This window comes from Rana temporaria, chromosome 2 (genome assembly GCF_905171775.1).
Source record: "Rana temporaria chromosome 2, aRanTem1.1, whole genome shotgun sequence".
NCBI classification, from domain to species: domain Eukaryota; kingdom Metazoa; phylum Chordata; class Amphibia; order Anura; family Ranidae; genus Rana; species Rana temporaria.
In genome coordinates, this window is record NC_053490.1 from 460,096,602 (window position 1) to 460,111,867 (window position 15,266).

General features: G+C 44.3%; 1 protein-coding gene across 5 annotated transcripts in view; it reads left to right on the forward strand.

Moving 5' to 3' along the window:
- Window positions 1-15,266, forward strand: part of SPECC1 (sperm antigen with calponin homology and coiled-coil domains 1) — a 502,835-nt gene that overhangs the window by 93,195 nt on the left and 394,374 nt on the right. For all 5 annotated transcript variants that reach the window (XM_040338598.1, XM_040338595.1, XM_040338599.1 and 2 more), the window contains one exon: window positions 7,693-7,848. In XM_040338598.1, coding sequence (XP_040194532.1) covers window positions 7,696-7,848 — 153 coding nt within the window. In that variant the 5' untranslated portion in view covers window positions 7,693-7,695. The remainder of the gene's footprint in view (window positions 1-7,692; window positions 7,849-15,266) is intronic.

The following is a 15,266-nucleotide window of genomic DNA, read 5'->3' on the forward strand; positions in this document are numbered from 1 at the left end:
CCCCTGGCTAGCTGACTTTTATTGACAGCAGTGGAAGACAATGGCGCTACTGCTGTGACTCAGCCAATCAGGAAGGAGAATCTCGGATAGCTGAGACAGTCGTAAACACCGCTGGACAGAGAGGCACCTCAGGTAAGTGTTAGGGGGGCTGAGGGGGGCTGCTGCACACAGAAGGATTTTTATCTTATTGCATAGAATGCATTAAAGGGGTTGTAAAGAAAAAACATTTTTCCCTAAATAGCTTCCTTTACCTTAGTGCAGTCCTCCTTCACTTACCTCATCCTTCCATTTTGTTTTTAAATGTCCTTATTTCTTCTGAGAAATGTTCACTTCCTGTTCTTCTGTCTGTAACTCAACACCGTAATGCGAGGCTTTCTTCCTGGTGTGGAGAAAGCCTCTTGAGTGGGGAGGGAGCGAGCAGGAGTGTCAGGACGCCCACTAACACACAGCTTCTTTCTCTATCTGCAAAGTAGAGAGTGTCCTGACTTGCCTGCTCGCCCCCTCCCCCCTCAAGAGGCTTTCTCCACACCAGGGAGAAAGCCTTGCATTACTGTGTGGAGTTACAGACAGAAGAAAAGGAAGTGAGGATTTCTCAGAATAAATAAGGACAATTAAAAGCAAAATGGAAGGATGAGGTAAGTGAAGGAGGACTGCACTGGTAAAGGAAGCTATTTAGGGGGAAAAAAAATCCTTTACAACCCCTTTAAGATAAAAACACCCTCTGCCTTTACAACCCCTTTATTTCTTGGGATATACAGTACATCCAGAAAGTATTCAGAGCACTTCACTTTTTCTATATTTTGTTATGTTACAGCCTTATTCCAAAATGGCTCTGTTCACACCTAGGCACTTCGGATCGCAGACGATTCCCGAATCGCCACAAAACCCGCCACAAAACCTGTGATGCGCTTGCAATCCCATTACTTTTCAATGGCACCCAATCGCTGCGCAAACAAAATCGTAGGATTCCTGTCACCCAAAAAAAGTTCTGGAACTTTATTTGGGCAACAGGTGTCCCTCAATTTTGTTTTCCGCGATCTGGTTGGGGGAGACAATCGCTGCAATATTGCATGGGGTGCCATTTAAAAGGAACAGGATTGCAAGAGAGCACCCATGTTTTGTGGCGATTCGGCAATCGCAGGCAGATTTCCTGAGATTCCGCCTGTGATCCGGAACGCCTAGGTTTGAACGAAGACTTAGGGCCCAAGGCCTTAGGATTTTGTAGGGAGCACTCTTTCAATTATTGCAGATTGTTGCTTGTAGTTGGTTCAAAAGTTTGTTTGTCAGGTTTAAATGCATAAGTTGGTAGTCATGACAACAACTCTTGTCTTTAAGACCTCGTACACACAACTTTTCCTCGACAGAATCCATCAAGAAACTTGGTGGCAGAGCTTTTTTGCTGAGGAAAACGGTTGTGTGTATGCTTCATCATCGAGAAAATTGTCGAGGAACTCGAGAAAAAAAGAGAACAAGTTCTCTTTGTCTTCGACGGGAGTCTCAATTTCCTCCTCGTGTCCCTCGTCTTGCTGGTTTTTCGATGAGAAACACGTTCGTGTGTATGCTTAGAAACCCACGCATGCTCAGAATAAAGTATGAGACGGGAGCGCAGCTTCGGTAAAAGTAGCGTTTGTAATGGAGATAGCACATTCGTCACGCTGTAACAGACTGAAAAGTGCAAATCGTCTCTTACCAAACATACTTAACACGCAGTAACATGAGATTGGCAAAAGCAGCCCCCAGGGTTGTGCCAGTGGAATCAAACTTCCCCTGCCGTCGTATGTGTTGTACGTCACCGCGTTTGAGAACAAGGAGATTTGGTCTTGACTGTGTGTATGCAAAGAAAGCTTGTCAAGTTTCTTGACAAGCCTAACAAGGAACTTGTCGAGGAAAACAATGTTTCATTTACGAGGAGTTCCTCGGTCGTGTGTACGAGGCCTGAGCTCCTGTAACTGTTGAACAAAAGTGACTAGAAGACCAGTTTGCAGTTGCAGAAAACCCATCTGAAAGCCTATTGTATTTTATTACAAGCAGATTTCAATTCCAAGGCCTTGTTGGGACTCAGGACCCATTGTCTCTGGTGGCCATTTTGGATAGCTTGCTTTTGAGCTTTCACCTATATTTGGGAGACCTTTTGGTAGAGGAGTTTTCGAACTACATTTCTTGATTGCAGACTGTGGAAGATTCCTGCATTTGGGAGGTTAGAAAGGAGTGCTGGAAGGCAGTGTGAGAGGTAGGCGTAGGTTTATGGGCAGGAGATGTCCTGAATTGTGCCTGATTACCTTGGGCGCCAGATCTGCTAGTCAAGATTTTTCTTCTTTTATGAGGCCAAAATATAATAAAGGCAAGAGCCAGATGAACGTAGATTGAAAAATGTTGTGCGTAATTATGTATTCTAGTTGTTTGTTTTATACGCGTTTAATGATCAAGTTTCAGCACAGAAAACCGTGTCTATATGAGCTTCATTTTGTGATAGTTGATGAGAGATGAAACTATACAGTTATCTCATTTGTACCTCGTGCAAGTTGTAGGATTATACATTTACAACTGATGGTTATGAATTATTCATCAGGGACATTTTGTCTTAGACTGTTCTCTGCTGATAGCAGTGCGGGTTCTGAGAAGTAATTGTAAAAAGTAATTTATGTATGTAGATAACAAAAATGAAAAGAGGCTTTCATATGACAGTTTAGAGTTTGTAAAAAATGTATCTAGGATCCCCAGGTCTTAGAGGACTTTGGCTGTAGATTTACCAAACGAGATAAAGCAGAGGGTCTTGTCATAAGGGAAAAACCTGTGCTGCTCATTTTAGCCCCTCTACTGAGAATACTAGTTAAGGTGATTCTCACAGCTTCATTATTAGTGCCAGGATGCCGCCAGTGAAACCAGAACGCCCAACCAGTCTACCAGAGTTAGTGACCTAACTAGCAGCTAAAAATGCATCTGTGCCAAGACTATGGAATGAACATTAAACTACAGTATGTAAAGGAAAAAGAGTTCACAGATCCATAATGTATGAGAGTGGCCACATCCCTGCTATGCATAGACAACGAAGGTACCCCCAAAGGATGGGACTTTAAAGGCCAAACTCAAAAGTACAAAAAGATTTATTAGGCGGACCACACAAGATAGCGGTTGACACTTGTTGACAATGGACCTTGTGGTCGAGATAATTCTACATAAAAACACTTGCAAAATAGTATGCAGGTATAGAACACCAGGGATGAAAAAGTGCACCAAGTGTTAAAGAAAAAGAGAGGAATGGGGTTTGTTACAACAGTGTATGATACAACATAATTAAAAAAACACTCTCCAAGGGAAGGTGGAGGATGCCCGACGCATTTCTGGTCTTGTGGGTGAGCAGAAGACCATCATCAGGGGCCAGAGAGTTGTATGGTGTATAAATTCTCAATCGTTTGGTCTACGGAAAGAGAGGTCCCTTGCTGGGGTAATAGTGGTCAGTGGGCTCAGGGTATGTCTCTTCAAATGCAGCCCTTCCCGGAAAAAAAACCAAAGGTCCCAATAGGGGTGGGGGCGGGGGATTTTTGCTTATATTTGGCAAAGGCCCCTGAAAACCTGTCAGGTTTGTCCGGATGGACCCACCTGGATCATAGAGAAGTAGCTGCCACAGCCACAGCCCGATGGTGTTAATCCCAAGTGTGTAGGGTGCCAGTAAAACCTTGGTTTGAGGTTAACTTGGTTTGAGAGCGTTTTGCAAGACAAGCAAAATGTTTTAATACATTTTGCCTTGATATATCAGCGATGTCTTGATATAAGAGTAGCGTCATGTCACAACTGAGTATAAAAAAAGAAGAGAGGAGCTTCTAAGTGAAGCAATATGGTTACATTTAATGAAGGTACAACATTTAGCAACTTATTGCTACACTTATGCCGCATACACACAATTGGATTTTCCGATGAAATAAGTCCGATGGACTTGTTTCATCGGAAATTCCGATCGTGTGTGGGCTTCATCTGACTTTTTTTCATCAGAGTAAAAAAATAGAACATGTTTTAAATTCTTCTGATGGGAAATTCCGATCGTCTGTGTGGAATTCCATCGGAGGAATTTAGTCTGACAGTGTGTATGCAAGACAGCTTGAATAGAATTCCAATGAAAAAATCCATCGGATTTTAGACCATTGGATACTCCGATCGTGTGTACGCGGCATTAGAGGTGCCTCTCTTCTCTTTTATACCCTGTAAAAAAATGCTTTGATATACAAGTGCTTTGGATTACAAGCATGTTTCTGGAACGAATTATGCTCGCAAACCAAGGTTTTACTGTATTTGCAAATTCTTAAAAAAAGAGCTTAAATAAGCTCTCCCTGACCTCACGATCTATAAAGGTCACATCAAAGATCCTAGAGTCGGCTTCAGTCCTTTGAAACATCTTGAAAACACATACTGCTTGTTTACATTGAAAGTCTGAGAGCTTGCCAAGATTATGTTCTCATAGCAAAACACACTGCCTTTGTTGTCAAATTTGAAAATTAATTTCTTCACAATGCTTATAGATCAGGGGTGTATAGCCAACTCTTCACAATAACACCTTATTCATGTCATCAGTTTTCGACAGCACGTACAGTATATTTGTAGGCAACTATTTTCAAGGATAAAGCACACAAAGGGCAAAATTAGAACCAAAGTATCTGATGAACACCTTGAGAATTCTTTGAGAATTGCTACCACATCCATCAAACTAGATCTTGACGCATTTATCAAAAACTTTTACAGCTTCTATAAACAAAAAAAGGGCAAGAAAGGGCAGACATATTTGGAAATGCAGGATAGTTGACAGGTTCACTGCTTTTTTAACCCCCACAGCACTGGAAGATTATGGCAGATTATGGAGGGGGGCAGATGACTTGGACATTTCACAATGACAAAACAAGCACAAGAAACACTTCACATAAAATGTACTATAAGTAATGATCCTTGTGCTGAGTTTTACAAATATTTTCACCTAAATGTAAGCTTGAATCAATTTTTATATATGTGTAGCAAGGTCCCAGGCCTCCTTTAGTCTAATGAGAACCTCCAGAGCCAGGGACAGCTGACATCATTCTATGTAGAGTGGGTTACCAGGCATGGTGGGTGTAGTGCAAGATAGATTCATGGGCGCCAGACACTTGTTGAATGCAAAGAGATTTATTTTCTGTTGCACAGAACTGTGGGAGAGAGGCCCAGGACACCATTGGGTAGTTGCAATGTTAATTGGCAGACTCCGAGACTTCTAAAGGTAGACAGCCATGCAAGGAAAGGCATCCAGCAAGACACCACATCTGCATGTGTAGGAGCGCTGTCTCCTATGGCAACACACTTATAACAGTTCCTAAGACAAGTTGTAACAAACTTCTTAACGCCTCCTATAATCGCCTCTTGTAGATTATTAGCCCACTGAGCTCCCAGTCTCTCTCACTAGACTTGCTGATTATTCACTGCCACTGAATCCCGTGAGCTCTTCCAATCTTCTTACTCAGTATCTTCCTCAAGTGTTACCCCCGCTTCCCTGCTGGGTCCCTGGCTTGGCACTCCAGATACTCCTCAAGTGTCACCCCACTGGCTAAGTTCCTGGCTTGGTACCTAAAAATGCCAGAATAAAGTTTGCCAAAACTTCCCAAAGAAAGCCAAAAATCCTTTTGGGAGAATGTGCTGTGGACAGGCGAAAGAAAAGTACAGCTTTTTGGTAAAGCCTATCATTCTACTATTTTCAGAAAAAGAACCAAGGCCTTTAAAGAAAAGAATACAGTCCCTATATTCAAATATGGTGGGGGGTTCACTGATGTTTTGGGGTTGCTTTGCTGCTTCAGACGCCAGATGTTTTGGCTGTGTTAATGGCATTATGAAATCTGAAGTCCACCAAAAAAATCTGGGGTGCAATGTAGGGCCCAGTGTCAAAAAGTTGGGTCTGCGTCAGAGGTCATGGGTCTTACAGCAGGACAATAACCCAAAGCACATGTCAAAAAGCACCCAGAAATGGTTTAAGACAAAGCGCTGGAGGGTACTGAACTGGCCAGCAATGAGTCCAGATCTAAATCCCATAGAACACCTGTGGAGAGATCTCAAAAGAGCAGTTGGGAAAAGGAACCCTTCCAATCTGGGAGACCTGGAGCAGTCGGCGAAAAAAAGAGTTCCAGTAGAGAGGTGTAAGAAACTCATTGGTGGTTACAGTATACGACTAATTTCAGTTATTTTTCTAAGGGGTGTGCTACCAAATTTTAAATTGAGGGTGCCATAAATATTGTCCAGTCCATTTTAGAGTTTTGCGTGGAATGTCCCAGATTTGGCTTTTTGTTTCTCCACTTTTGTGTCATGCCGATACAAAAGAAAGGAATAAACATGAGAATGCCTAAACATTTGTAATTGCAACAATTTTCTGGGGAAGTGGTGCATTATCTGAAGAAATGCAGGGGTGCCAATATTTTTGGCCATGACTGTATATGTGCATTTTTTCATGCATTTTTGTGCATTTCGCCATGTTTCCCTGTATGTGGTCTGCATGTTGTCTTACTTTATGTACCTTACAGAAGAAGGAAACCAAAAGGAGAATGTCAAAAGTGGGATGATGCTCTGGTATAGGTGGGGCAGGCAGGTGACCCAGGAACCTGCAGAGCTAACCATCTAAATAACGCTGTTATAATCAGTCTGGTAGATATGTACGGTATGAGTCACTAACAGATTTGCTATGTATGTGTATAGTTAAAATGTGTGTTTAGCTGGTGCACTACACAAATTGCAAGAGGTCTAATGTTGTCTCTGCTGTAAAATTAAACTTAACCGACTGCCGACCGCCGCACAAACTTATATCTCGACAGAATGGCACAGCTGGGCAAATGGGCATATACTGTATATACATCCCCTTTAATTTGCCCCAATCTTCCTAGTGACATGTCACTGATCGCCTGTTCCTTCTCATTGGGAACAGTGATCAGTGATGTGTCACTTGTAGCCACGCCCCCTAACAGTTAGAAGCACTGCCTAGGACACACTTAACCCCTTCAGCGCCCCCTACAGGTTAACCCCATTCACTGCCAGTGTAATTTTTACAGTAATCAATGCATTTTTATAGCATTGATCGCTGTAAAAATGACAATGGTCCCAAAATGGTATGAAAAGTGTCCGCTATAATGTCGCAGTCACGATAAAAATCGATGATCGCCGCCATTACTACTAAAAAAAAAAATTGTAATAAAAATGCCATAAAACTATCCCCTATTTTGTAGATGCTATAAATGTGTGCAAACCAATCAATAAACGCATATTGCGTTTTTTTTTTTTACCAAAAATATGAAGAAGAATACGTATCGGCCTAAACTGAGGAAAACATATTTTTTTTTATATATTGTTGTGGGATATTTATTATAGCAAAAAGTAAAAAATATAATTTTTTTTTCAAAATTGTCGCTCTATTTTTGTTTATAGCGCAAAAAATAACAACTGCAGAGGTGATCAAATACCACCAAAAGAAAGCCTAATTTGTGAGAAAAAAAGGACGTCAATTTTGTTTGGGAATCATGTCGCACGACCGCGCAATTGTCAGTTAAAGCGACGCAGTGCCGAATCGCAAAAAGTGGCCTGGTCTTTGGCCAGCCAAATGGTCCGAGGCTTAAGTGGTTAACATATGATATATTTATTAACATGTGAATTGATCTGAATATTGTATGATTTATGTTTCTATTCTGTTTCCTCTAGGGGATGAAGACTTCTGCTCGTAATATGAATGCACAGAGCAATAAGGGACAGAGCAGCCATGGGACAGATCGGGCCAAATCCATTCCAACAATTGCCTTTGGGATGAAGACCTCTAGGTCAACCAATTCTCTAGCGTTTGAGTCCCGGCTGAGCAGGGTAAGAGCGAGGCATGATCGCAAACTGATCATCTTCCCATATCATTTGTGGCATAGTAGTTTTGAGGCCTATGTGGTGTAAGTGCCATCACAATACAGTGTCTGGAAAATATTGTGAATATTATGCTCTGTTACAGCTACCAGGGTGATCATCTGTACTTTGAAAAAGCTTACAGGAAGAACTAATGCATGTAAAATTTTACTGCAACAAAAACTGTACATATACTGTATAAATAAATTTGCAGCAGCATGGTTAAATCAGGTACTCCTACTAGCAAATCAACGATACCATCCATATGATCCTTTAGGGCTCATTTACACTTTCTTCGGCTTCAACAAGGCTTTGGACAAGCTTTGTTAAAGCTCTCTGAATGCTAGCCAAAGCTCCTGTCACTAAATAAAATGATTAGCTTACAGTCCTGTTTACACCTGCTTTTGCTTTGCTTCAAAAATGTTACCCCATGTAGCTTCAGTGCTGCTTCAAAGCATCTTCAAAGCCTCCATAGAAGTCTATAGCAAAGCTCGCTAGAAGCCCCAAGCAAAAGCAGGTGTAAACAGGACTGTAAGCTAACCATTTTATTTAGTGAGAGGAGCTTTGGCTGGCGTTCAGAGAGCTTAACAAAGCCTGTCCAAAGCCATGTTTTGAAGCAAGTGTAAATTAGCGGAGTTCCCTCCAAAAATTGAACTTCCGCTTTTTGGAATCCTCCTGTCTACTACAGGTATTTTGCTCCCACTTCCAGGCATAGATAGCCAAGCCACCCGCGGCTATCTACTCCACGTCCGGTGCCTCCTCCGTTACCCCCGCTGTCTTCTGGGAGACATACGGGTCCCAGAAGACAGCAGGGACCAGTGGGAACACGCAGCACGAGTCGCTCATGCGCAGTAGGGAACCAGGCTGTGAAGCCACAAGGCTTCACTTCCTGATTCCCCTACCGAGGATGGCGGCGCCTCCACGTGAGAGCTGAGGGACAGATCGGCTTTGGGTAACGACATCGCAGGTGCCCTGGACAGGCAAGTGTCCTTATTTTAAAAGTCAGCAGCTGCTGTATTTGTAGTGGAGGTAGACCGATATGAGTTTTTCTCTGGCGGATGCCGATATTTAGAAATCTGGGCGGCCGATGGCCGATATATGATGCCGATTTTTGCGGCCGATATTTTAGGCCGATTTTTATTTTTTATTGGTGGCACTGGCTCGTGGCACTGGATGGCACTAATTGGCACTGGAAGGAAGATGGCACTAGCAGAAGGCTCTTATTGGCACTGGCAGGTTGCACTGGATGGCACTGAAAGATGGTACTAGCAGGTGGCACTGATTGGCAGATGGCACTGGCAGGTGGCACTGGTTGGCACTGGCAGGTGGCAATAGTTAGCACTGGTTGGCATTGGCAGGTGGCACTTATGGCTTTAGTTGGCACTGGTAGGTGGCACTGGATCGCACTGGCAGGTGGCACTGGATGGAAGGTGGCACTTACTGGCACTGGATGGTGCCACTGGTATTGGCACTGGCAGGTGGCATTGGCGGATGGCACTGGATGGAAGGTGGCACTAATTGGCACTGGATGGTGGCACTGGTATTCACACTGGCAGGTAGCATTGGCGGATGGCACTGGATGGAAGGTGGCACTAATTGGCACTGGATGGTGGCACTGGTATTGGCACTGGCAGGTGGCATTGGCGGATGGCACTGTATGGAAGGTGGCACTAATTGGCACTGGATGGTGGCACTGGTATTGGCACTGGCAGGTAGCATTGGCGGATGGCACTGGATGGAAGGTGGCACTAATTGGCACTGGATGGTGGCACTGGTATTGGCACTGGCAGGTGGCATTGGCGGATGGCACTGGATGGAAGGTGGCACTAATTAGCACTGGATGGTGGCACTGGTATTGGCACTGGCAGGTGGCATTGGCAGATGGCACTGGATGGAAGATGGCACTGATATTGTTACTGGCAGATGGCACTGGATGGCAAGTGGCACTAATTGGCACTGGCAGGTGGCACTGGTGCAAAAAAAATGTGTCACCCCCCCCTCAGTACAGACCCCCTCTCCCTCCAATATAGACACCCCCACCGACCCCCGTAGTACAGACACCAGAGCGGTGTGTGTCCCACGAGCGCGGGCCCCTCCTCCTCTGTGGGCGTAAACAGAGGAGGGACGCCGCGTTGGGTGTACCAAGATGGTTGCGGCTCCGGAGCTAGGCCGAAGCCGCGGTCTTTCCTGATGCTGTGACCTCGGCGGCAATCCGCGAATCCGCGGATTGCCGCCGCGGTCACAGCATCAGGAAAGGCCGCGGCTCCGGCCTAGCTACGGAGCCGTGGCATCGCTAGCGGGAATTGTAAAATATCAGCCCGATTTGGATGAAAATCGGCCGATGACGATTTCTCCAAAACGGCCAAATATCGGCCTGCCGATATATCGGTCGACCTCTAATTTGTAGCTGCTGACTTTGAAAAAAAAATAAAAATCTGGCGGAACTCTGCTTTAAAGAGGAATTTCCATATAACTGTGGTACGGGTAGGCTTAGATCCTCTGTCGGGGTTTCTTTGCCTTGTGTGTATCTGTTTTCTCTGGTGACGCACAGAGCATTGATGTAAGTTGAAGTCCTAATTCTTATATTTCGATTGCATACTCTAAATACCTTAAAGCAGAGTTCCACCCAGAAATGGAACTTCCGCTTTAAGTGCAGATGACCCCCTGACATGCCACATTTGGTATGTCATTTTTTTGAGGGAGGAGCAGGTACCCTGTTTTTACAGGCACCCAGCTCCCCCCTCCCTCCGTGCAATCTTCTGGGACACATCACAGGTCCCAAAAGATTGCCCGGCCATTCACAGCATACGCAGTGCGTGCTTGGGGGGGATATTTATTATAGCAATAAGCTAACATTGTTTTTTTTTCTAAATTGGCCTGTCATTAAGGGGGCAAATCCTTGTGGTTAATAAGCTTATTTCTTAGGATAGTAACTGCCGTCTAATGCTGTATTCTTTCTGAGGTATTTTAAGACATTTCAAGAAAACTACAGCATTGGTGTCACAAGATAGCATGAAGGATCCTCAACACGTACGTTGGCACTATAAAGGGGAGGTTCCATTCGGATGACGCCACCCTTTTGGCTGCTTTAGCTGATTTTGTGTTAGTAAAAGACGATTCGTGCTTTTCTGTCTGTTACAGCGTGATGAATGTGCTTACTCCATTACGAACGGTAGTTTTACCCGTCTCATAACATGCTTCTGAGCATGCGCGGATTTTTCACGTCGTTAAAGCCCACACGCGACCATTTTTTACAACCTGAAAAATTGGAGCATGTTCGGAAAAAAATTTGGCCATTTTTTAAAACCCGAAAAATGCTCTGAAGCCCACACACGATCGTTTTTAATGACATTACAAAAAAAACTTAATTTTTTAGAACCCGAAAAACGGTCGTGTGTACGCGGCATAAGACATAAATGTAAACAATTTACAGTGAAGATTTGTTGCACCTAGGCAACTGTTTCACATATTTGAGCAGTGATTGTTCATTTCAATAATAATGTTTATTGAATTACAGCAGCTTAAACGTAAAACTGTGAAAACACACAGAACAGTTTTAACTTTCTTGTAAATTATCTCATGAGGCGACACTGTAAGGCCCCTTTCACATGGGGTCGATCAGTTTTGACGGACACAGTGGTGCAGTGAGTAGCACTTTCGCCTAGCAGCAAAAGGTTCGCTGGTTTGAATCCCAACCACGACACCATCTGCCTGGAGTTTGCATGTTCTCCCTGTGTCTGCGTGGGTTTCCTCCGGGTACTCCGGTTTCCTCCCACACTCCAAAGACATGCTGGTAGGTAAATTGGATCTCATCCAAATTGGCCCAGTATATATGTGTGTATGACTGTGTGTCCCTAGCGTGTCATGATCCTACGGGGTAAAAATGACCGCACCAACCAAGCAGATACTGGCTGGAAAAAGCGCCCAGAGGCGATTCAGTTCGCATGCGTTGCGCTATACAAGTCATTCATTCATTCACCCTTAGCTCAGCAGGGATCGCTCCGTTGATCCCCGCTGAGCAGGCAGATGACAGGTCCGTTTCTGCTCACTGTGCTGAGACGGACCTTTCAGAGCCACCCTGCTCTCCTCTATGGGGCGATCGAATGTCACCTAGTGCGGTAAAACATGGTGTCACCCCCCCTCAGTCCCTAGGATCAGTCATGCATAATGGCCGACAGGCCCTCTTACCAGACCCAGCGAAACAGCAGCAGTGATCCCTCGGCTGGATGTTCGCTCACCCTGTGTTGTATAGCGCTCTATCTGGTGGTGCTGGGCAGCGTGACTCTCTCTGGTGGTGCTGAGCAGCGTGACTCTCTCTGGTGGTGCTGGGCAGCGTGGTGCTCACTCTGGCTCCTGCCAGCACAGTCCTCTCTTTCTTTTTCCTGGATTTTATATGTGCGGGAGGCGGCTGTGCAAGGTGAGACTCAGGAGGACAGGTCAGGGGGCTTTTTTAGTGCGGGGTGGCTTTTTGCCGCCCCCTGCAAAGTGCCGCCCTAGGCCTGGGTCTTGTCTGCCTAGGCCAAGAGACAGCACTGCATCAACCCCTACAGAAAATGAGGCAAATCTGTGACGGACCTACCTTTCCCCAGTCTAACTAAAAGATAAGTGGAAATTTAGCAGTGACTATAGGACTCCTCCCTCACTACGACCAAAAGCAAATATTTCAGTGTATTATCATACTGCCAATGCGCACAAATCTATATTACATAGTCTTACTGTGGCTTTTTCTAGTGTTTCTTTTGGTGCTTCCACAATATTTGTGTAGCGCCCACTACCTTTTGGTATGTGTAGAAATAGGGTTTTATTGTTTTTTAATTGTCAGTGCACGCAAACCTAGTCAGGCCTGTGCCTTATGCCAGGCCTGGTTGTTTTGATCTGGGACTGGGAGTGTCAGTGTAGCAGAGGGTGTGGCCACCTGTGCTCTAGTCCTGAGGCGTCTCCCCTGTCTCTGGGGAGAATGTACAGAGAAGGAGGCAGGGCCGGGGATTGGAGTGGCAGGCAGCTTGTATGGCAGCTCTGACCAATCCCCAACTAGGGTTGGCAGGGGGCGGGCCTGCTATATAAGCTGAGATAACATGCCACTGGGAGGAGTCTTGAGAGGAAAGAAGATGGAGCAGTAGTGTTTTCTGTGTGAAGACCCCCAGGCTCATATTATATACTTCCGCCCATATTTTTTATATACTTCCGCCTTGCCTTTAAATTCCGACCATCAATTGCTTTTTTCGAGCAACTGTTCTCTTTTTTGTTTACCTATTTACGGATGTGGCTAATGTGAGTGCTCTCCCCGTCCCTGTTCCCCTCTTTTTGTTTTTTGATTCTGCTGTTGCCCCTAGTAACGGAACATAACAAGGGGGTGTCTTTGACGGGATGTTGCACGGTCAGTCCCACACAGTAGGATGTTACAAGGAGAGACTTTAAGCTTTACACAGATGGCTGTGGCCGGGGGAACTCAGCCTCTGTATTACTGGACTATCTGGGCCTAGTAGTCCATCAGTTGCCTCATGCTATTAGGGTACTGGGCCGTCGGGGGGAGTTGTGCGGCTACACCTCTGGCTCAGTGCCAGCAATGGAGTAACTGTTAGCATGTGGTAGAGTTATTCAGAGTGACTCTTCACAGTGAAAGCTATCAATTCAGGAACATTTTGTCAAGAGTGGATGAATGGATGGTCAGACAGTAGAGTGATGTGTGGATCTTTTGAACTTTGAGTGCACCGCTACATTTGTATACTGTGCAAAGAACAAACCAATACTGTCACTCTCTGTGGTCAGGACCAGTGGTGGTGCTCAAAATTTGCGGGGGCGGGACAAACGAACCATCCCACTCCAACCCTGTGGGGGCAATCGTCCCCCCACCCAAACCAACCCCCCCAGCAGATGGATGGCGGTGATCCTCCTCCAGCTCTCTGAGCTCTGAATGCAGCTGAGAACAGAGAGTATGTGACCACTTATAAAAAAGGGGAAAAAAGGTATTCAGAATGTGTGTGTGTATATACAGTTGTGCTCATGTTTACATACTCTTGCCGAATTTATGATTTCTTGGCCATTTTTCTGAGAATATAAATGATAGCACAAAAACTTTTTGAACTTAAAGAGGAACTGCAGTCACATAATTTGTAATAAAAACATCTTTGCCATTCTGAAGCTTCCCTCCAACCACTTTGCATATTATTTTATATATACTAGCTGCTGAAATCTCCCTCCACTGAGTCTGGCTGCATCCATTTTAACTGTGGGCAGCTGAAGCTGCTGCCTGTTCACTTCCTGGATTTACACAGACACACAGAGACACACCTCCAGCTCTGCAGCTCTCATTGTCCCTCTTATGACTCAACTCCCTCCCTTCCTGGCAAACTCTCATGAGAGAGAGAGAGAGAGAGAGAGAGAGAGAGAGAGAGAGCTGTTCATGATGTCATAGGCCTAGGCTTTTCACCAGACAAAAAACAGGAAATGGGCTATTCAAAGTTAAAGGGTCGCTAAAGGAATTTTTTTTTAGCTAAATAGCTTCCTTTACCTGGTTTCATGTCCTCATTGTTCATTTTTGCTCTAATCCTTCTCTGTTCTGAACACTTCCTGGTTGTCTGTTTCCTGATGAAAAAAGTCATGGGAGCTTTCTCTCTGTGGTCACTAATCAAGGAGGTGATTACTGTGTGTCTAAAACCCCTAAACACCAATCAGTTTCGTTTTACAAACCATCACTGCCCTCTATTGGCTCTGAGTCTCTGTACATCACAGAGGAGGCAACAGCATGCAAAAACGAAACTGAAACTGTAGGTACATTATATGATTGATTTTTATCTATTTTTAATCATTTTTAAAAGGAATCAGTTAACTATTATGCAGCATACACACCATCACTTTATGTGATGAAAAAAAACGAAATTTTCTGTGAAGTAAAAAACTACGTTTTTGAAACTTCAATTTTCAAAGACGAAGTTGCCTACACACCATCGTTTTTCTCACAATGTTCTAGCAAAGCGAGGTTACGTTCACCACATTTTTCCATTGAAGCTTGCTTCATAACTAGCTTCTGGGCATGCGCGGATGAAAAAACGTCGTTTTAAACGATGTTTTTGCTACACACGGTCAATTTCTGTGAAGTAAAAGTTGACGTTTGGAAAAACGACACATAAAATTGAAGCATGCTTCAATTTTTTTTGGTCGTTTTTTAGAAGACATAAAACGACGTTTTCCCCCACACACAGTCAATTAAAGTGACGTTTTTAAAAACGTCATTTTTTTTCATCACATAAAACGACCGTGTGTACGCGGCATTATGTCTCTATACCCTGTAAACAGACATTTCAGCAAAAAATGTTGTTTGCTTTACAACTCCTTTAAAACAACAAGGGCAGAAGATTTAATAGATGGAAAGATGAAAAAATTACTGA